Below are 22,043 nucleotides of genomic sequence, written 5' to 3'. Positions count from 1 at the left end.
TTCTTCTCAGGTCTGCTCGACTGGACAAACAAGCTGATACACAATGAGCCAGCTGTTTGTTGTTTCTGATTGTGGAGAAGAGCTGAGTTATCACTGTCTTTACCCAGTGACAGTGTCTGAGTCTCTGTTTTGTACCCAGTCAACAACTATAACCCAACCTGGAGGGACTGCCTGTGTTTGTAATCACTGCGTCCTTGCCAGTGCTGGTTGAAATGGGCCAATCAGTTACAAATGAGTTGAGGAAGGCTTAGACTGCCAGCCAGACAGCGTGACTGCACGGGCTTTGTTTCCTTTGAGAAATCGGACTGTAAACATGAGACAGAGAGTACCAGAGAGGGACAGGAACTATTTAGGCTAAAGAGAAACTTTGGCTTGCAAAGAAAGAATGTAAACTGAGTGGGAATTATTTGAGGCTGGAATCTAGAAGGAAATTCATAACTATCAGAGCAGGGAGACTCTGGAACTGCCTCCCAAGAGAACAGAGCTCCAAAAAGAAAATGGTAAACTTTTATGATGGCACTTGATGAAAGGAATTAGATGATGCAGCTGACTGTGATAGAAAGGGCACGAACATCATGACTCACCAGGAAGGTCCATGTTCCTGAGTGTGTACGTAGATCTTGGCGGGGGGGGAGGTGTGGTAGGGATGTGTATATATGCACTTCAATTGTGTTGCACATCAAATGAAAGATCCAGCCTGCGAATGCTCTCATTCAGGAAAGGGAACATTACAGTCCATGGCAGAAACAGGACTGTTTTCTATTCAAGCTCACTTAACATCACAATGAGATAATGCCCTGACAAGCTCCCTCATAACCATTGCACTAACCTGCCAGTCTGAAATGGGTACATTGTCTTCTGATCAGATACTGGTTTGCCCAGGTATGCTGGACATAGCCTGGAAGTTAGTGTTTTCATCAGGACCAACCTGAGTTTCCTCAGCATTTGTCATATCCATGTGAGGTTAAACCACAGTGGAAGAATTAAGCCTTACAGACAATGCTGAGTTTATTCCACAAAACCACATTGCCCAAGGATAAAAATGGCTTCTGTCTGAAGCCCTGAAAGTCTTACAGACCTTCTCCCCACTCTGTCCTCTGATAACTCCTCAGCAGTATTCAAGAAGTGACGTCCAGAGAAGACTGTGTGCTGATATACACACAGAACAGCCTCACTGACTCACAGTACTTCTAGGTAGTCCCCAGCAGGAATCAGACACTGTGCTCCAATACCTTCTGTGCTGTTTGAATGCTGCCTGTCAAAGCATCAAGAGATGCAGGGCATTTATGGGCAGTCTGCTAGGAAACCAAGTGTTGAAGGTATTTTTCTGAGTTCATTAAGGTATTTTTCTGAGTTCATTTAGATGAGGCATATATTGATCGGCACTCAGCAGGGTATACTCTTAACTCCTTTCCTATACATAGTAGCCCAACTGGCAATCTAAACACAAAGGAGCTGTGGTCCAAGAGCAACATCTGCATTAGATCAGAGGGGATGGTTTGGGTGACACTGAATAACATAAGGACATGTGACATGCTGGCAATACCTGTGAATCTCCCAGTTAGATATATGCCTTCCTGTGGCTATTCACAAAATGTTAATTTAGCTTTCAAAGTCTCCACATACAACAGTCTCCAGTCTGGGGACTTGGAGCAGACTCTCCTCTCTCAGTACTGCACCACTGCGTTCAAGATGAACAAAAATTTGTAGAAACACTTGAGTGGAAGGCAAAGAAATGTTAGTTCCGTTATGCCTCACTTGTAAAGACAACATCAACGATTGAAAAGTGCTTACAAAAGAGAAAGAAATATGTTCCATTGCTGCCCAGAATAATTCAGTTCAGCTGCTTTTCACAATGAGAGGGAAAGCCCCTAACTCACCAGCGTCTAGGCAGAGAATCCATAAGCAGCTTCCCTCCTGTGGCTTACTACCCTGGTACACACCAACATAAAGATACTCAACAAAAATTGTGGTGCTGATAAAACTACAAGCTCTGAATATATTTTCTAAAAAGCTGATGATCCACGTTCTCATTGTTTTGCAATTATGGCCTGTGAGAAGCTCTACCACAAACACTGTGCCTGAAGCATTTACAAGTACTCTAGCTTGGCTCCATGTGCTACTTGAACATGCTGTGGGGCTGTTATACTGGGAAAAGCTTCCAGACTCCTAACAACTTACCAAAGAGGGTAGGTTCTTTATACTTATCACAGCTGATTTAACACAGCTACATCCCAGAAACCAGGCATTCTTTCGGTGTTTGGTTTCCTGGTTAACACAAGGATTTAGTGAGACAAGAATTGGCCTTGCATAGGAAGCAAGGTTAAGGTTAAAACCTGATTAGAATCAAGAGGCAATTCTAAGTGCTTCCAAATATAAATGCTGCCAAGGACAGATGATACTACAGGTTTCACGCTCCTGGCCAAAATTACAAGTAGTGAAAAAAGGAGGGAGAAGGGTACTTATTTGGACTAGCAAAGCCTTTGAAGAGAAAGATTGTGCCTCAGACTTTCCACATCCACAGCTTGCGATCATGTTCAGCCTCTGCACTCCTGAAATTACAGGATACACACACTAGTGAAGCCGCCAGCCTACAAGCTAGTGAGATTCAAAATAAAAGGCTGTATTGGACATAGCACAGGCAAAATAAGGTACCATCCTCATCTTGCTCTTAGCAAAGGCTGAACAAGATAGTTTCACTTCTAACTTTTAAAACGGTACCAAGCAGCAGACACTGAGCATGTAATATTTCAGCCTGAACACTTAAACTGTGAAACAATTACAAACAATGAAAATAGGTTCTTTCAATGGGAAGTATCAGTAAAATAGAAGAGATGTCCTACAATCAGCCGTCTTTAATACCTGCATAGGACAATGATGGCTGATTTACAGGCTTCTTTCTACCTATTTCAAATCACTGTATTCACCTAATTAATAAGGTGTCCACTCTGAACTAGGCATAGCCCCATCAAGAAAGGGAGAAAGGCCTACAGAGAAACAGAGACGTTGTGCACGATTGTGCTGGGAAATACAAATCAAAATGTCTACTTTCCATGTCAAAGAGTTTACAGTCAAGAGACAACAGCCAAATTAAACAGACAATTAGGTTGTTCAGTTCAAGTTCAAAAAAATATCTTGTGTATATCTCTTCATCCAAGTGAGCTTTTTCAAAGCTCAGCAGATATGTCTCTTAACATCCCTTTTTATTGTTCAAATCCAAACTTCCAAGGTAAAAACTGACATTTTTATCCTTTCCTTTCTTGCCTTTTCCCATCTAGCAAACTGAACTCTTTTTCTCACCTTTCCATGCAAGACAGAACACTAGTATATGAGTCAACAGCTCTGACCCAGATTATGTATTGCCTGAATATTTTTCTCAAAAGAACAGCCTTCCCCATATTATTGCCAAAATCTAGACTACTTAGAGCTCAGCTCAAAATGCCTGCTCTACTGAACTTGCTGCTGGGATGACTCAGACTTCCAGAGAGATTTATGTACTGGTAATTTCAATCCACTCCAGAAAAAAAAAAATACTGTTTCTCTCCTTGCTATTAATGAAAGACCAACAATGTATGGTACATCATGGCTGGGATTTGTCTCCTCTAACGTTAGCAAGTTAAGAGTTGGAACTGGTTGCTTAAGCTGCCACTGTAGTTGGTGGAAAGATCCTGAATCCTCTAGAAAGTGACACCTTCAACTTTAGGGAGACAGATTGAGCACACCCTGTCCAACTGCCTTCAAAAGAGGCAGAAGCATCGTGTTATGGCTACTGTAGTTGGTGGAAGTTTTGTCAGTGGCTAGAGCCCCATCAGGCAGCTTGTGACCTTCCTAACTGTGTCTTCAACGAGCATGATGCAGACTTTACAGATGGTTGAGGCACAGCAGCCATGTTACTCTGGCCCAGCCACATAGAAAATGAATGTTAGATCTGGACACAAAGCTTTAATTTCCTGCTTATTTCTACGAACCAAACACCTTTCCTCAAACTTTCTGAAACTTGCTAGAGCCTGGCAACAACTGCTTTATTTTTCTGAAGTACAACACAGGAAAAAGGGTCTTTTTATCCAGAATAATTCAAGGCTTAACTGTACAGACTGTACTCAGGCAAGCTTTCCATTAAATGAATGCAGTCTGAACATAGGAACTGCAAGATGTTATTTCTGTACAATCAGCCAAAATTCTAAATTTCAGAAACTTAAAAATAATGGTTTTGAGCTCTGACAGAGTTTTGAAAGTATGCCTGAAACTCTAATTTCTCTTTGCATTTGAAGATCTGTAGTTATCAAGGGATGAATTAGTTTGTAATTTTCAGTCCAGAACAAAACCCTTCAAATGTTTTACAAATCCACAAAACTGGCAGAGATGAATTTATCTTACAGTTATGAACTGTTGACTTGGTAAATGTACATACTTACTCCAACAAATGCAGCTAAGAGTGTGGAAGCATTTGTTTCCCAGTCTCTCATAAGCTAAATGCTTTAACAAGAGCCATGTTATAATGTCAATCCCCCCTATACAGCTGCTTCCCGTGGCTCTGGTTTGGGAAAGCACCAAAACTTGAACTTTGTAGCTCATATCTGTTCATCACTGTTCTGAGCAGGGACATTCTCAAAGCGATCTTGGCTCACTTATGTCACAGATCACAACGGATTGAGGAAAAAATGCATGATGTGCCAGGAGGAGACGGGAGACTGAATGTGACCCAGCAACAGCTCGGATTGTACTTTTTGTTAGGGCTATATTCTCCACTACCCTTTAGGACAGTCTTCATCCAGCAGTGCACCAATAGCATATAATCTAGATCTTCAGATTAATTTCTGGGCCATCATCAGTGTTCATAACGTGGTGCCAAAGACATGTGAAACAGGAGGAAAAGGAGTTGTAAAATGCCATCTCGAGGAGAAGCTGCTGAATACCCTTTTGACCTGCAGCTTTCCCAGGAGGTGCTAAGCTCTGGTGGGCCACCAGCCCTGCCTGTCTCTGCACTGACTCTGCAGCCTGGCCGGCTGTAGCTGAGGCAGGGACTACTTCAGGAGCCTACTATTCTCTGCAGACTGCGTTGTAAATTGTGATGATGGGGTGTGTGGGGCTATGAGGGTCTGCTGTAGGGGAATCTCTCCTGCCATCCAAACTGATTTTGAAATTAACAAAAAAATTTTCAAAGCAGACTACAGATATGTATCCAAGCCTCCTCCTCTGCCCAGCTCTGAGATGTCATAGCTTCCTGGTGCCGGTCTCTTTTATCATTTAATGCAGATGCCTGTTCTCCTTACCAGCATTATTGTGATTTCTGGACAGGTTCTACTGAATAGTGCTATAATTGATTTATTCAGAACTTCTGACCTGGGATTAAAAGCATGTTGTTTTCTACAGATTAGGAAAGATTATGAAGTTCTCTCTTAATTTTCCTACACACCTTCAAGGAACACTTCATTCTTCCACATGGCTTAGGTATTTCATTTTTGTATGTGTTATCTTACTTCTTACAAGGTGCCTGGCTGTTACTACAGTTAGTGATATTTTAAAACTTACACATGCCATTCTAGTCTGTAGAGCTCCATTCACTTTGATGAAGTTATGCTGATTCACATCCACTGAAGTTCTTGCCCATGGCTAAGTTTTGATGTATACATTTTAAGATTAAATTACAGGAAACCTAGGTTAGCTTTATCTTGGTTGCTGGCCTATGATGCTTTATAAACACTCTGCCTGATCAGTAACAAAATTATTCAATTGATGCACTTCTGTACTCTGATACGGTACAAACTACATCCATAGACAGAATTTCAAGAAAAGAAGAATCCAAACAGAAAAGAAAAACCCCATTCTTGGCATCTGAAACAGATTTCCAACCCTTTCCCCCAGATCCCTCATGCTTCCCTTGGGCTGTCTGAGAAATAACAGATGCAAATGGGTTACTTTTGAAAGCACAGCATTTCCTCCACAGCTGATGTGGTGTGAAAATCCATCTGAAGCCCAGCAGACATACCCACGAGCAAGTCGCCTCTGAGCTGTGCCAAGAATGATACATTTCACCATACTCCACTATAAAGAGAAAACCAGACAACCACCTACTGGCTGCATCACAGTGTGGAGAAGTCCTCATTTCTCCAGACTGCAGAATACCAATTAAACACATCTCAACCCATCTATTCCTAGTAGGAGCTTAATGCAATGCAAAGTTAGCTTGCTTCTTCCCCTGGAAGCCATGCTCCTTTTTTTTCCCCCTCATTTTTTTTTCTCTCCCTGTCAGGTGGACTGATTTCTCTCCTTTTCTTTGCTTCTGTGGCTGGCAAGTCAGAGCTGAAGTAAAATCAGTCTGCTGTTTGATGAGTTTTTGATGAAATTCAAGGCTGAAGCACTGTATTTCTTGATCTATTTAGCATTCAGACATCCACTGCTGCTTCATTTCTACACCTCAGCCTCTGGCAGTTTCAGAGCATGGCTGCTTTCTCTAGGACAGCTGTAAGCTAAGAGAAAACCTTGTGCTAGGTTCAGATATGCCTCTGGTAAAAGGACAGTCTGTCTCCAAATGACACTTTTGGGCTGCATATCTGTACTCCTTTGGAGATTCGCATGTCATGTTTATGTACTTAACTTGCCCAGATGTATGCTGGCTTTTTGTCTACTTGTTTTTCCTGTGGTTATTGCTATCAGCACTTCTAGTTCGGGTCATAAAACTTGAGCAGCTTTCTGTTTGTTACATGTATCATCACTAAAAGCAGATAACAGATAACAGCTCATTTCAGCCAGTGCAGTATTTGCCACCAGACACTGAAGAAGTGAGCAGACACAAGGAAAGGAAATTAGCTTTCATGTGTTCCTCTCACAGACTCTATAAAATCCAACTGCAGAAACTGGAAAATAATTAATTCTAAACCCTCTTGTCTAGACTGAGAAACTATGGCATAAAGGAGACAGAAAGGAAAACCTCAGTGAGTCTCTCTTTGCCCAGCCCACAGCTCCATGGCCATATATCAATGGGCATTAAAAAATCCTTTAGCTTCAGTGACATTATGTCCACCCAGCAGATTTCAAATGTGGTCCCCAAAAGACTGAAATGCAAACTGCTGTGCCATCCTTTGCTACCCAGTAAAGCCTCAGTTCAACTCTACAGAAATGCTAAGGAAACGTATCTCTCTAGGCGGGCTGTTTACAAAGAAATACAATTTGCTGTGGCCTCCGGTCTTGTAAGGCTGTCACAGTCCAGAGGAGGTGGAGAACAGGCTAACATGGTGCTGGTTTTGAGCCCCATGTCCAGCAGCTGGACTTGTTATGATGAATGCTGATCCAGATGCACAGACCAAACCTGTGTTTCAAGCCTCGCCGAGCCCCTGTGTGCCCTGACCATCTGCTACACAATATGTCAAATGCGAGCTGAACTGCCATACAAACGCTTGTCAAAATAAAGGCAGAAGAACCTTTCTTTGCTGAGGCATTATTTTCTTGACTTAGATGAGTAACTGGTTACTGTCCAAATCTGGAAAGCACCTAATGTGTTAATTTACCATGAAAACAGGATCAACACCTTTGAGATACCTTACTGTTTAATACATGAGCCTGTTTTGTTTTGTTTGAAGACCTGCAGTAGGCATATGGTTGCAATCCTAAATTTTGATCCAATTTATTATTTTTTTCTGAGACAGCATTAGGCAAACCTCACTGTTCTGTATGTTCTTCTATGTATTCTAAAACTCCAATATACATAGCAGTATCTGATCTGGAAACACTGTGCAACCCAGCTTTCTGGAATGCCTTGTTTTCAGGACAGCTGAGTGGGGGAGCATGTTCTTGACCCTGATGTCCTGTCCCTGGAGACAGTTGAAAAGTGAACATTTCATAAGGCACTCACATTGCTACTGCTGTAACTCAGCAGTCTTGGGGAAGTAAAAGGGAGCTGGGGGCACTGGGAGCTTTCATCATGGGTTGCAACCAGAATCAATATGAAATGTACAAGCACTTTTTACAAAAAATAAATCAACGTAATTGTTTACAGACTGAATTGTCCATATTTTTTAGTATAAATGTTGATAAGCTATATTCTTTTTCCTCATTCAGCCTTGCTGTTTCTAAATGAAATAGGAATTCTTTCAGGTTATAAATGGTTTTATAACTCTTTAAACATTAATAAAAGGGACCGCTTCATCCTGTAAGCTAGAACAACAGTTGTTCCAAACAGAAAGACAAACAAATTGCTTGGACATAATTTTGGCTTTGAATGCCATTTGTGTAACCATTTCTGCATTGCCCAAAAATGGGAGACTGTTCAAGCTCTGGCCATAGCTCTGCTTGGTAGGGCATTAAGCAGAGACTCTTCAGAGGAAGGTATAAACACCATACCTCAGGAAGATTTATGGTACTTCCTATCTGATTTTTCCTCAGCCTCCAAAAGCTTCTGCTTAGCTTAAAAGCCTCCATGCTTACTGTCCTTTCCAAAGTTTGGCAAGTTCTGCTGTAGTAACAGGGCATTTTGTTACCCTACACACATATTCAGTCATTAGCTGAAAGCGATCTTCATGACAATGTGCTTCATTATGTAACTCTGCAAGGTGTGAAACTCTCCTTTTCCAGCTTCTAATTGCATCAGTGTCCCTGAATCCTTGTTCTTTCAGACAGGGAGAACAGAAAATCCTGATCTGCCTTCTTACACATTCACCTGTTCTTATTGTATTCTCTACTTCATACAATTTAAGCCCTGTTCTGCTTATTCAAATCCTGCAGCAAGAAAAACAGCTAAGTCTAATATCTGTTCCCTCCCATGATCTTTAACTTAGGGTGGATTTACCAGATCAGAGGCTGCAACCCTCATTAACATCACCCAACACAATGCACATATCACATAAAATGACAGGAAAAGATCATGGTGCTGTCCAGTCCTGCTAACATCTATCTGGATTGAATTTGAACTTACTTGAATTAAAACAAACCTCTTTCATTTGCTGATATTGATGAAGACTAACTAAGCAGCAACTGCTGAGACTCAGGCTGAAACATAAGCATGGAGTGCAAACTACTGTTTGAAATTTTTCAACTGATCTCAGTGAGGTAGTGTTAGTTTTCAGGTGACAAAATACTTTTCTGAAGATTGTCCTGGTCCCTGCCATTTAACGTCACATAAACAAACAATGTATATGGGCAATAGAGGCAGCATTTGCAAGGCAACTCAAAATGGCTCCCATCCCATCCCTATCCCAAAGGTGCACATGTAAGACTAAACCATATATGGATGAACATAAAGAGTGGAATGCTTACCTGCCCCCCTTTAGGTTGGTATTTGATGTTATCTGTTGATCCAATTTTGGACCTGACGTTCTTGAGGTCAGGTAGAGGTTGATTAATAACTCGTAGCTGCTTCGGAGTGGCTGGAGATTTAGGAGGAGTGCGAATTATGGCAACTTTTTTCTCAGTAGGTACCAGTATGGCAGACTTGGGGGTCCCAGGCGTGTGGGGGGTTCTGGAGTAGCTGGGTGTCCCTGGAGTGCCTGGGGTACGGGAGGCATAGCTTGGCGGTGTCCCTGGGGTGATGGCAGTGGAGCCAGGAGTAGTGGGGGTAGAAGTTCCACTTTTTCCCGTTCTGCTACGAATTGGCTCTGATCCTACATGCAAGAAAAAAGAATAGCATTAGACCCACAGAAATACAGCTCCTTTTCCCTCTACCTCACAAAACACCTCCCAGTGTGCCAAGCGAGGTTACAGCTCTCAGATGGTTGTGCTAATGCGTGGTGCGGGAACAGCTGGATGTCAGTCTCTGTGTCTTACTTTGCTAATCAGCCTGCCAGGAGTTACCTTGTCATGTGCGGCTGAACTGGTAAACTGCCCCACGGTGACCAAGCTCTTCGCTCTGTAACACAGGGCTGCTTCCCACCAAAACCTTCCTGCAAAGCTGACTAAACGGGGCACAACGTCATGTCCATCTCTGTCTTGGGAAACGGACTAGAACCTCAGAACCTAACCTTTGAGACTTGATCTGACAACCTGAGTAGCCAGTAAGAATGTTGCCACCAATTTCAATGGATTGGGGCATTAAACTAGAGAGTAGGGAAAATTCTGATTGTAATACTGAAACTAAAGACACTGAGTGCCCGGCTGCTGCTGTTCACATAGCACTGCTGGTAATCTGGTGTCTGCAGCTGAACCCTGGGCGGGCATTCAACTGATGGACAAGTCATAGCTCTGTTATGTGGATGGGCAGATGTCCCTCACGTTCAATTGCTATTTTTCATTAGTGCAGTGAAAGAAAGCAATTACAGAAGGCAACCTTGATTAAAAGTCACATTCTAGTTATGGCTGCACACAAGTTCAAAATAAATAAATATTGTAATATTTTGTAGCAGTGCCATTCAGTGTTTACAGCACTGCCAGTCCTCTTCACTCAGCATACGAATCACTTTAGTAGTGGTATTGTGCTTTCTGCAGCCAGCTCTGCTGGTAACTCTCAAACGCAAATGAACAGAAGCTGAGATATCTCCATATGCTGCTTAAAGCAAAGCTTTGCTGAGAATACTTGGGGGAAAAATACCAAACCAATCCCAAAGCCTGAGGACCCCAGTGCCAAATAGGTGCATACATGTTTTCACCTTTAAAATGTTCAGGAATTATAAATCCAATGGGCCTTTCTAGAGCATCCAGTGGGACTAATCAAAATCTTATTTAAAATATTTATTAATCATTCTGTTGATTTATAGGTGGTGGGCCAAATGCAACACACTGCTGTCCCGGGAATCCAGGTGAAACTCTATGTGACTCATTAGATGGATTGAACATACTCCACTCTCACCTCCAGTTTCCCTGAATGGTTTCTTTCTTTCCAAATCAACCTTAAACCAGAACCTACTCACTATACCAACTAAGACAGAAACAGAATTATTTTTTCCCAGCTCCTTGCGGATTTGGTATATTTATTTTTCACTCCCAAGCCCTTCACCATGTTGGCAAATGCTCAATGGTCTTTCACTCCTAATCAGCAGAATGGGCTGTGGTGCCAGCTGGGGGTCACTCTGCTTACAAAGGGTCTCTGTTTTACCCTTGGAGCATCACCCAAGAATTTCAAAGGACTTTTTTTGTACAATGTCATAATCTATTTCCCTTAAGCCATCTTAAAAGGGGCTGAGATTGGTTTCTGAAGAAAGAAATCAGAGGAATTCCTATTGGAAAGCAGGGAGCCACATCCAGGTTCTGAGGCCTGGGCTGAATCTATTTAAAAGTTCTGGGGCTATTTGGTAAAATCATCTTTGTCCTGTAATTTATTTTGGCTTGTGATTTGATAACATTGGTCCTCATAAAAGGTCCTTGCTGGCTTATTATCCTAACTTCCCCCAATGAGTCATGCCACCAGCTAACATCTCAATTCTCAGCAGTGTTTTTACCATAGGATTAGAACACTGGGAGATCATTACTGTGAAACAAGTGAATGACTATAATATTAGGTCCACTTTCCCAAGATCCATCAATATTTTATATTGCCTACTTCAGGTTTGTCTCATTTTTCTTGCTGCTGTTTGTAAATGTCCTGTTTTAAATACATTACCCAGCTCTGAACTCTCTGCAAAGGCATGTTCTAGTATTAGTGATTAGTCTGAACAGCAGTCCCAGCTCTGGGCATTGCAGACTACAGAAAAGGTGCATCCTGTCCCTGGTTTCAAGCTTTTGCTGCTCAGCACTTGGCATCTGAACAAAAACAGTCCATGAGGCTTTGATTTTCAACAGCATAGCCCAGACCTACCCTTCTGTGTAAAAGATAGAGACATGATGCTATGGCGATGGAACAAATCTAACAAGGATGTAACATTCACAGCAGTAGGAGAAGGTGAATAAGCAAAACACATACGGGTGGTCCGTCGTACTGAAGAGGAAAGGGAGGCTGTGAGGGAGAGGGAGTTCTCCTCTCTGTCTCGGTCTCCTGATACACCTCTTCGAGGAGGAAGGATAGAGGAAGGTCTCGGTAGAGAGGAACGCTTTTCGGGACTCTTGCTTACTCCATCCTAATAATAGCAAAATAAAAAAGAAAGGTTTATTTTTCAAAACTCACTCTCTGGGCTGTGATTTCTCTCAGCCTATACAGAGGGGGAAACCTCTTCCTGTGGGCCCGGTTTACTACTCACACAGGCAGCTGTGGGGATCCAGCCACCTCCCATGCTCTGCTTAGCTCCCTGGTGCTTCTTTACTGCATCAAAACACCCAATAGACATCTTCGAGCTACTTGAAACAGATACAGATACCCTTGGATCTAAATATGGATTAATTCCACATTTTGTTCTTAATAAGGAACAAGGGTGTTTTTTTAGTGTAAGTTGAAAGTACAAAATTATCTGGAGCTCAGGTGTGAAATTCTTACATACATTTACCTGCAAAGTAACTGCATTACTGATGCCCAGAATATACCCCACACTAGACTGTTAGGTGATGTGCAATTTCTGCATTTTTGAATGCAAACTTGTAATTTTTTTACAAAGAAAAATTCTTTAGCTAGAGATTACTTTTTGAGTGCTGGACTATTAATCCTGGTGTCTTCTCTTATTTCCTTCCATACTCATCTTTTTAGTTTTTGAAGTCAGCAGATACCTTCTTTTTACCAGGGTTAGAGTAATGGACATGTATGTTAGAATATGTTTGAACTTATGGGATGGGCAGCCAAAGACAGTCTTGCATAAGCAGATAGTCCTCTCAAAGGCAAATATGATGATGGTCCCAACTAGTAAAAGACACACCAAGCATAGCATTACACAGAAAATGGAAGCTAGTAGTGAAAAGAGTTTGTAAATGTGGGTACCTAGCAACTCAGCATCAAGTAGATTCAAAACACACATAAAATGTAAACACGGGGAAGCTAGAATGGACTGTCAAACATGTCTTTTAATTTATACGGCAACTTCTTCAACATGGTCCCATGCATTGACCAGATTAGGTTGCTAAAGCATTTGGCTTCTGTCCTTATTGCTGGTGATTAGACTGTGCTCTCCTACACTGGGGACTGAATGTGTTTTCAGAGAATATTAACTGGTCGAAAATTACCTTTTTTTAAACTTGGACAGATGAATTAGTACTGTTCTTTGCCACTTACCCATGTGCAAATGGGTGCAACTTCTTAGCAGTCAATAAAGCAGCATCCATATCATCAATAGAAAGAAGATACGTCCTTCTAGTTGTAACTTATTTCACTTATGTTTCCTCTGGAAAATCTCCTTTGTTTTTCTCCATTTTGTAGCACAAATCTTGTAGCCTGATAATCAGTTTTCCTGCCACTGGATGTAAGTAATCCCATGTAAGATTCACAGAGAATTACTCAAATTCAGTGGGGAGAGAATGTGACCCATGGAATTCACCTACACATCTCCAAGCTGTCTCTACCAATTCTGCTACCTTACCTTAGCATCTGATTTTGAGTAGGGCAAGCAGTCTCTTGGGCCTGCTGAGGAGGGCCGTACATAATAACTGTCTGTATCGAGAAAAGTGGCCCTTTTAGTAGTTAATGAGCAAGCTGAGCTGGGTCTTGGAGGAAGCAATGACTTTGCTCTAGACTTTGAGGCAGGAATCTTTGACAAAGAGGCAGTCTAGTCATGAGAAAACAAACAAAAGAAAACACAACATGAAGCTGGACAAAAGGAAAACACATGCAACATGGACCAAAAAAAAAAGACAAGCTATGAATTAATACTTTTCCTGTGTCTGGTAAAGGTGTCTATGCAGTTTTGACATACATCAAAGTTTCAGTTCTGTGTTGTTTGAAACTATCGGGGTCTGGATAGAGTTACTGATTCTAGAAAGTGCCGTTTTCTGCAGATGCTATTTTTGTCCTGTGTTAATACAACAAAACTGGTGCCATGTATGGCATTAAACTGGTACAACTGCTGACTGGCTGCATTAGAAGCAAGTGCAAAACTACAGGAGCACCAAGAGATCCTAGTCCTTTAAAACTAAGCCGTGCATTTGAAACATAATCCCTCCAGGCTACTGTCAAGAATTAAACAGTGGAAAACATAAAAGAAAAATTACACCAGTATTCCCACAATGATAGGATGACAGCATTGCTTCTTGTGCCACCGTGTACATACAAAATCCCTAATGCACCCCAAACACTGTAATCTGTGCATTTGGTGTTACTCTATAGAGTGACAACGTAGAGTCCTGGGATGAGGAAACCCATCTATGGTTGAAAGGCTGACATGATATGTCATTGTCATCAGATACTTGTCTGATTCTGAATAATGGTAATATCCCATTGAAAAAACAATTAAATATCAATAGGACAGATTGAAAATTTGTTGTTGACACTTAGGAACACCTAACTGCTTTGTAAAAAAGAAATTCCTTCAAAGAGAATAGGGCCACTTGCTTAAGCAATACTTTTTTTTCTTTCCATTTGTATAAATGATACTACAAAGAACAATTGCAAGGCAGTTATCTTGGCAATGTAGTCCTGATTCTCCCTGTATTCATACAAGCATGAAGTTACCCATAGGACCGACCCCAGTTGGCCTGTAATTATGGGGTCTGGTACAGAGCTTTAGCCATGAGAAATCTGGCAGTTGATCTAGGTCACCTAGACTCTCTTGATGTTCAGAAAAGGTGTCTGAGTTACTCCTTAATTTGTCTTTGTTAGAAAATCAGAAAAGAATGTGTTGTCAACTCTCTACTGACAGGCATCTGGCTTAGGCTATATACCCAGCCTACAGAAAACTAAGGCTGGTGTGCTGAATGTCATCCATGACATCGTCAACATGATTAACAGTTGAAGAATTCTGTAACAAACAATTCCAGGCCTACATCACAGCTGAGAAGACTTCTATTGGATATCATCATCCATATAGCATAGTTCTACTGAGCAAGACAAGAAATCAGTTAAAAGGATAGAAGTGGTTTACTAGCAAGAATATATTCCTAGAATATATTTTTTGCAACATGTTTACATCTCTTTCTTTCAATACTTATTTCACTGTTTGTGAATACACAGAATAAAATCAGTGAATAATTATCTTAAACAGAAACTGATCGATAGGTGTTTCTGTCACATCAAAGGCTTCTGCAGACTTCGATTTTTCATAGTTCAATTTACGGGTCTCATCCACTTGTGAAACTTTGGGCCATATTTACAAATGCACTAAGGTGTTTGTTGATGCGGAGACTTGGTGGAAGCAGGGTATCTATGTTGTGTGGCTCCAAGAGGCAGACATCCTGAAAATACCTTTTGCACGGTTTTCTGAACTTAAGGTGTAACTAAGCACACACTGTTTGAGCCTCAATTGTTCAGTCAGTGTTTCTTGCTTTTTTCAACTTGCGAGTCACGCAAAATGTTTGCCCTAACAAGACTGGAAGACTCCTACAGATTAAGATTCTAGGAACAATGTAGAGACCTTGTCCTTTTCACTCATATTGCATACAGCATCCTCCATGAATATGTGCATCCAACGGGGATGCTACAGATGAACGAGACTGAGATCTTTCAATGGAACTGCTGGGGAAAAGGTGTGACCTTGACTTAATGCACTGCTCAGAGACTACCACAGTCTAGATCCCCTCAGTGTTACTTAAGGAGCAAGGCACTTTTTAGCATCAGTAACAGCAGCAGAATCTGGCCCAACCTGGTTTCAGCAGCATGCTCAAGGCTGGCAGAGCAAGCAAAGAAAGCAAATGCCCCAGTCTTTGCCTGTGCTTTAACCCAGGAAACTATTCTTATTCTCTGTTAGCAATACTTTACCTTTGACTTCTGTTATAATTCATGTTGTTGGAAGTGCCAGCTGTCCACAGGACAAAGATCTACCTAACACTAAGACTCAGAACACTAAGATTGCTGAAGTTGGGATGCAGGAACCTCACTTTATTTCAGAGGTGTTCCTAACACATGACCGATGTTCTCAGCGTCTTTCTACCGCAGGTACACAGCTCCTTCCAGCAGATGGAACTGCTTAGCCTTTCCTGAACTTGTCTGCAAAGCAGCATGTAAACTGTAGTTTGAAGGTGGATAACAAAACTGATGAGGCTGGATTATCCAACATTACCAGTAGTGAGGAAAAGGCTGCATTTGAAGGACATAAAAGCTGAAAATCAGGAATAAGCACAATAAAAAGGGACAGGTCTTCATAAAATCAGAGGTGAAGCCAAAGCATGGAAGAGAAAATGTCCACAAGATGTGGGAGTGTGGCAATCAGAGAAGTGTGGCAACAGGGAGAGAAAGTAAGCAGGGAACAGACTCGTGATCTTTGGCATAATGCAAATGACAAGAATGAGAGAGGTGTATAGAAAGCATATAATTTCAGAGACTTATTTTGCAGTGCTTGTACTTAGAGCAATCCACAAACACAGGTGACACTGAAAATGGGCTAGTAGTGACTTCCTTTGCGTAAGTGTTGATCACCCCCCACGAAAAGACAGCAATAAACCATACTGCTGACTCAGACCAGAAACCTGTCCAGATACTTCTTGCTGTACTAGTAAAGAAGCTCTAGAAGTTTCCCAGTTATGAACTGAAATGTGTCAGACCTGAAAAACCACATGAAATCCCAGAATCCATGGCTAAATTCACATCTCAATTTCACAGCTCCTCCAAAGCCTCTAATGAGTTATGCTGCTATAATCATTAACAATTTCTTATGATTCATTAATAACATGCAGCACTTTATGAGACATAATTTATTGTTTCCCAAAGAACTGATGATGTGGTCAGACAGATGAAACACATGAGCCATGGAATATATTAGGAAATTTATAGGAAGTCCTGGGGGAGGGTTTCTGCCTGCAGAGCAATCGAGCAAGGTGGCAGTATGAGTAGGGTGCTGCAGAAGGGGCCAGAGTCCACAGTTTATCCCTGAGGATGACCTGGCTCAAAACGCTGAACAACATCCAGCTCCTGCAGTTTGAAGTCTCTCTGCCCCCTATGGATCTGCAAACTGTCATCATCTGCTACCCGGAACTGTAATTCAGAGGTTATTCGGGAAAGGTGGTTTTAATTACCCTTTTAAATGAATAATGAACATGGGAAAATTCTAAACGAAACACAAATTTTAAATGGAACACACAATAACTTACTGAATTAACTCAAAAAGATCAGAAATAAGGACAAAAGGAGATTATGAAGATGAATAAGATGATTTTACTCACTGAGAGTTTTTCCTTTGCTTGTTTAAATACACCAGGAGCCTGGTTCGTTTCACCACCTGCTGCTGAGAAACCCAAAAAAATACTTGAGAGTTAAAAACAAAAATAATAAGCATTTCCACTTCGTACACTTGTGAAAACAATTAAATGCTTTGGAATTACTATACAAAGCAATTACTTTGTGAATTACTCTCAGCAAACTGTATGCAGAAATGCACCTGCCTTAAAAATGTCCTACGTTCACCATGCTTGAGGTAAAAAGGTATTCTATGCATTTTAAACAAAATAAAATTTAGTATTCATGTTCCTAGAAGTCTAGAAGTTAAAGTAAAAAGTTCAAGAAATAGTCGACACCTATACAAGGGTCTAGTTCTAAAGGTCAATCCTCAGACACCTTAGCATCCCAATTCTCAGGACTGTCCTCTAAAAATCAGGCCCCTTCAGGTAAACCACAAATGAAAATTTTAAGAGAGACCTCTGAAATCACCACTTTCCAAAATATTAGCCAACATTCCTAACAGAAGGAGAGAGATTTGCTGTTGAATTATCTTCCTAGTTGTGTCATCAAGGTCTGTGTGCCATAGGTCAACTAAGTCCTCAGACTTTAGCAATTCAAATTATATTTTGGACATCAAATATATTAATTCAGTATTTCATTTATCTGATACAACATGGTTTGAGGTAAGATTTTTCTGTCTGACTTAGATTCCATCCTTACGAAAAGTTTTGGAAGGGGGTAGCTCTTCAGAAAGCAGGTTCTTAGTTTCACCCCAACAATGTTGTTCAGGAAGTGATTTACTACACAAAAGCTAGATGTGAAACCTTTTGGCATCTGTGCCCCAATGCCCTTAGTAAATGCAGAAGCAGGACAGTGGTCCCAGATGATAACCTTTTGCTGTATACCCAACTGTCTTACAACTGTAAAACCAACCCTAACACATCAAACAGGACAGAACCGATTAATTTCCTTGTTTTCCTGTGCAGTTCCCAGGTGTAGTGAGGAGATCCTTGGTCTTCTGCCACACTTCTCACTCTGGTTCTGCCCTCAATATAATTTCATTGCTGCTTTTTTTTTTTTATTTTATTTTTTTTTTAATTGAAGGAGAGAAAACTTGGGAGGAGGATAAGAATATACAACTGCAAAACTCAGTTCTTCTGAATTTGTAACAGGCATCAGTACAGCACAGCCCTCTTGCATCACACTTTACCACATCTGTTACTGCTGGTTTTGGTCTGTTTTACATCTCTTCTAAATAATAACAAATAGCTTCTTTCCTCCTTCTCTTGGTATTGAACCCTAACCAGCTGCCACTATGAAGCCAAAGAACAGCTGTGCTGCTTGTGTTGACTTACCTGAACAAACCACAACTTCTCCATCGGAACAAAAGATCTCGACAGGCTCTGCTGCCAGTTTAAATACACAATGAACCTGTTTTACCTCAGGGGGTGACCCCAGAACTGAAGATGAGGAACAGAAGTCTACCACATAGTGACTCCCGCCAGGTAATTGTCCTGGCCTGCCACCATCAATGCTCCTCTGATGGTACCATGGCAGCAGCATCTCATAGCCACTCACAAAACATGAGTTGGGAAATGGCACTGTGAGTTACTGGTATATGCCAGTACTTACTTCACAGTGATGTGGGATTTTTTTTCCTGGTACTGAGGGGAAAATAGGGGAAAGATGTCATTTTCTGGGCCACTACACAGAAAAAATGAGCAAATATTAACTTTTTGGGGGTAGACGCTTAGGACTAAATATGTTTCATATTAAAGTCACGGTAAATGCAACACGGAGATTTTAACTGACTGCAATACACTCAAAGTTGTATAGACTACACTGCCAAGAGACTCTTTGTGGGGCTCCATTGGCCAGATATCACTAAAACTGACAAACAGGACACACTGACAATTGACATTGGCTTCAAGAAATGGTGCTGTATTTTACGTAAAAACAAAAAAGTGAGAGAGACACTGTCTCTCTAAATTCCAGATCCTGGAAAGAGCTGGATGACTGGTTCAGGTTCAGGGATATTTAGGTTAACATATGGCTGCCTACACTCTTGAGAGAACAGTGCTATGTGATATCCTTTCACATGGCCTCCTCTCGAGTCCCATCAGTAAGTATAAAAAGGTGAGGCAGAATAAAATAAGGGATACTGTGAATTTTCCAGCAACACTGAGTGTGGTAAAACATTCTAAGAGATATTTTTGTTCACTTTGTGGCACAGTTCAAGCTACTCTGCTTTAGAACCCAAACCTCAAAGTTCAACCCGCATAACTGCAAATGTGATGATCAATCTGGGTCCATTATTTTGGTTGCTCTCCATCTCAGGATTTAAATGTACCGGGACACGATTTGTGTTTTCACTTTGACTAATATATCTGCTTCGGTAGGTGTTTGTCAGTTGTCAGGCAGCAGACATTTAAGGCACTGGGCAGATTTCCTTCTGCGACTCTATCGGTGTGACTTGGGGCCTCTCCAGGACACTACTGGGCAAGAAGAGTTCAGAGGAGTTAGTGCTATACAGTATCTGAGGGCAAGACAGCACTGACCACATGGCTGTAGATGTGTAAATGAAGTTGAGAACACTATAAAGCCAGCATTTTTTCCCCCCATTTCCACTGCTTATTGAACCCACCGGGTCTTTTGAAAGAATACTTGAATGATGGGGAATAACTCCTGAGCTGATCAAGCTGTGCTTCATCAAACAGCAAGAAGTAGCAAGAAGAGCTGTTTTAATCCTTTCAAAAAAAATTCCTCACTCTTGGGTAGTTCTGGTCCAGAGTGCCAAGTTAGGACAGCCTAGAGACTGCAAACTGAGGAGGAGTCATCACTGCAGCACAGAGGGGTCTGTATCAGCCTTTCCTTCCCTGGCTCCAGTTCTCATGAGGGGAGGAAGTAAAAGCGCCAGATTCCCCAACAGAAGCAAGGTGATGGGACAGAGTATTTAGTTCAGTTGTCCTAACGGAATACAACCAGGAGACCATACACACGTCACGCAGTTGAGGCACAATATTAAAGCTACTCTTGCATAGATATCCTTTTACTGTATTTTCACTAGTCAGACCTCCATACTGAGCCTGGTCTAAATTTAGAACAGGAGTGACTCACTGGTGCAAAACTGGATGGGAACGAGTGCTTAAGGAACACTTTTGGTATTGCACTGTTTAACTATAGGATGAGTAATAAATCCTGCTTTTAATTTCTAAGCCATGAGAAGAAGCTGATGTAGCTCTGTATTGCTGTGCATGGTTCTTTTAATGGCTCTAGTTTCACTCATGAACAACTGCACTGCAGCATACGGCTATGTAACAGAAAATCTGACCTCTTTTAGCAATTTTTTTTTTTTCTTTTTTAAGATCACCAGAAAATTCAAGATGTTCATCTTTCCACTCTGAACTCACAGTAACAACAAGTAATATGATGAAAACGCTGAAAGTATTCTTTTTCGTCCCCTAAGTAATGATACACCTATCAAGATGTAACAGGAATCATTTGTTTTGTCCTTTCACCGTCCTCTACCAAATATTAAGATTTTTGCTTGGAATGCATTCGTAGCGTGAGCCCGGGTTTCTTCTCTCTCAGCTTCATGTTGCATGTAGCTGGATTACCCCTGTGGATTTTGACTGTACAGCATAAATATCAGTGACAGATTGGGAAGCATCAATGCACTTAACATCAATCAACAAAATATAAGTCTGAAACACTTCTTATTATGCATGAGAGTAAAAAAGCAAAATAAAGGAAATGCATACCATGGTTTATGCTGTCAACATTTTCCCACCAGAAAAACAAACAAACAAAAAGGCGTAAATAAAAGAAAAAGAAAAAGAAAAAAAAAGATGAGTAGAGATTCCTATAACACCACACTATAAGCACGATGCCAAGTTACAACCACAGCACTTGGAGGTCAAAGCAATGACAAGCATACATGATCGTGGCCTCCATTAAACAAAAAAAAAACAAATACCAGGAATGAAAGAAAATGAAAATGATACAAAACACTAAAAAAGCAATACTATTTGTGAAGACTGATATTCTTGGAGAAAAAAATAAAAAATAGAGAAGCTGCTATTGCCATGAGATTTAACAAAAAAAAATGTCTATGTTTGCCAGCCACATTGCATAACTGAATAGAACGCAGTCACCTGTCTGCTTCCGTTTAACACAGGAGAGATGAGTTGGTCTAGTATATTTGATAGCAGGTTTTAAAATTATTTTCCTGGAGGGAGAGTGGGCCTGAACTTCAGTTTTTTTAGCAAGTTCAGTTTTCTTATACACTGCTATGGACAAGAAAACACAAAAAACATACAATCAGGAAAAAAAATCAGCAAACAGTTTCATATGACAATACATCAAGTGGCAGGCCCACTGCTCCACAACTCCAACCCAATGCGCCGCTTCTACTGGGGTGAACAAATCCTAAGTTGGAAGAGGGGGAGCACCTCATATGTGTTACCCAGGGATGTGGGGGCATGTCTAGAATGAAATGGGACCAGTGGAGCAGTGAGCCTTACACATGGCTTTTTGTAGAGTTGTACACTACCACGCTACTGTTAAGGTGCACATCATCTACAACAGAGTAACCGTATAGTACTGTAAAACAGTAAAATAAAATAAAATAAAATTATATACATATATATAGTAATAGGTAGTGTTAAATGAACCTTTTTTCCTTCTCACTTCATCTCTGGAGAGTGTGCTAGGTTCCTTTTTAGCTATTTTCCTTTCAGGAGTAGAAATCCTGCCTCTCCCAGTTTTAAAAGGTTTCTCTTTTTTATGCTTATCGAGAGATGATCTTCGTAATTCTCTCTCTGCCTTCTCCTCTTTAGGAACAGTCTCTAACTGTTCAGTCATGATGCTCCTATCATCATCTGTAGGATCAGAGCAAATTATAACAACAAACAAAAGATTAGTAACAAATGTTAACCATACTACAGTGGAGCAG

At 41.0% G+C, this 22,043-nt stretch overlaps 1 protein-coding gene across 50 annotated transcripts in view; it reads right to left on the bottom strand.

The window, feature by feature from the left end:
* Positions 1-22,043, bottom strand: part of MAP2 (microtubule associated protein 2) — a 226,947-nt gene that overhangs the window by 9,231 nt on the left and 195,673 nt on the right. For 18 of the 50 annotated variants that reach the window (XM_065069014.1, XM_065069018.1, XM_065069022.1 and 15 more), the window contains 3 exons: positions 17,095-17,156; positions 11,828-11,981; positions 9,253-9,596 (listed from right to left, as the gene is read on the bottom strand). In XM_065069014.1, coding sequence (XP_064925086.1) covers positions 9,253-9,596; positions 11,828-11,981; positions 17,095-17,156 — 560 coding nt within the window. Of the gene's footprint in view, positions 1-9,252; positions 9,597-11,827; positions 11,982-13,364; positions 13,551-17,094; positions 17,157-21,243; positions 21,379-21,762; positions 21,970-22,043 lie in introns of all 50 variants that reach the window. The other 32 variants (XM_065068994.1, XM_065068995.1, XM_065068997.1 and 29 more) reach the window with 7 other exon arrangements.

Source organism: Columba livia, chromosome 7 (genome assembly GCF_036013475.1).
Source record: "Columba livia isolate bColLiv1 breed racing homer chromosome 7, bColLiv1.pat.W.v2, whole genome shotgun sequence".
In the NCBI taxonomy this organism is placed as follows: Eukaryota; Metazoa; Chordata; class Aves; order Columbiformes; family Columbidae; genus Columba; species Columba livia.
Note: the sequence above shows the minus strand (reverse complement) of the source record. Positions and strands in the feature narration are given on the sequence as shown.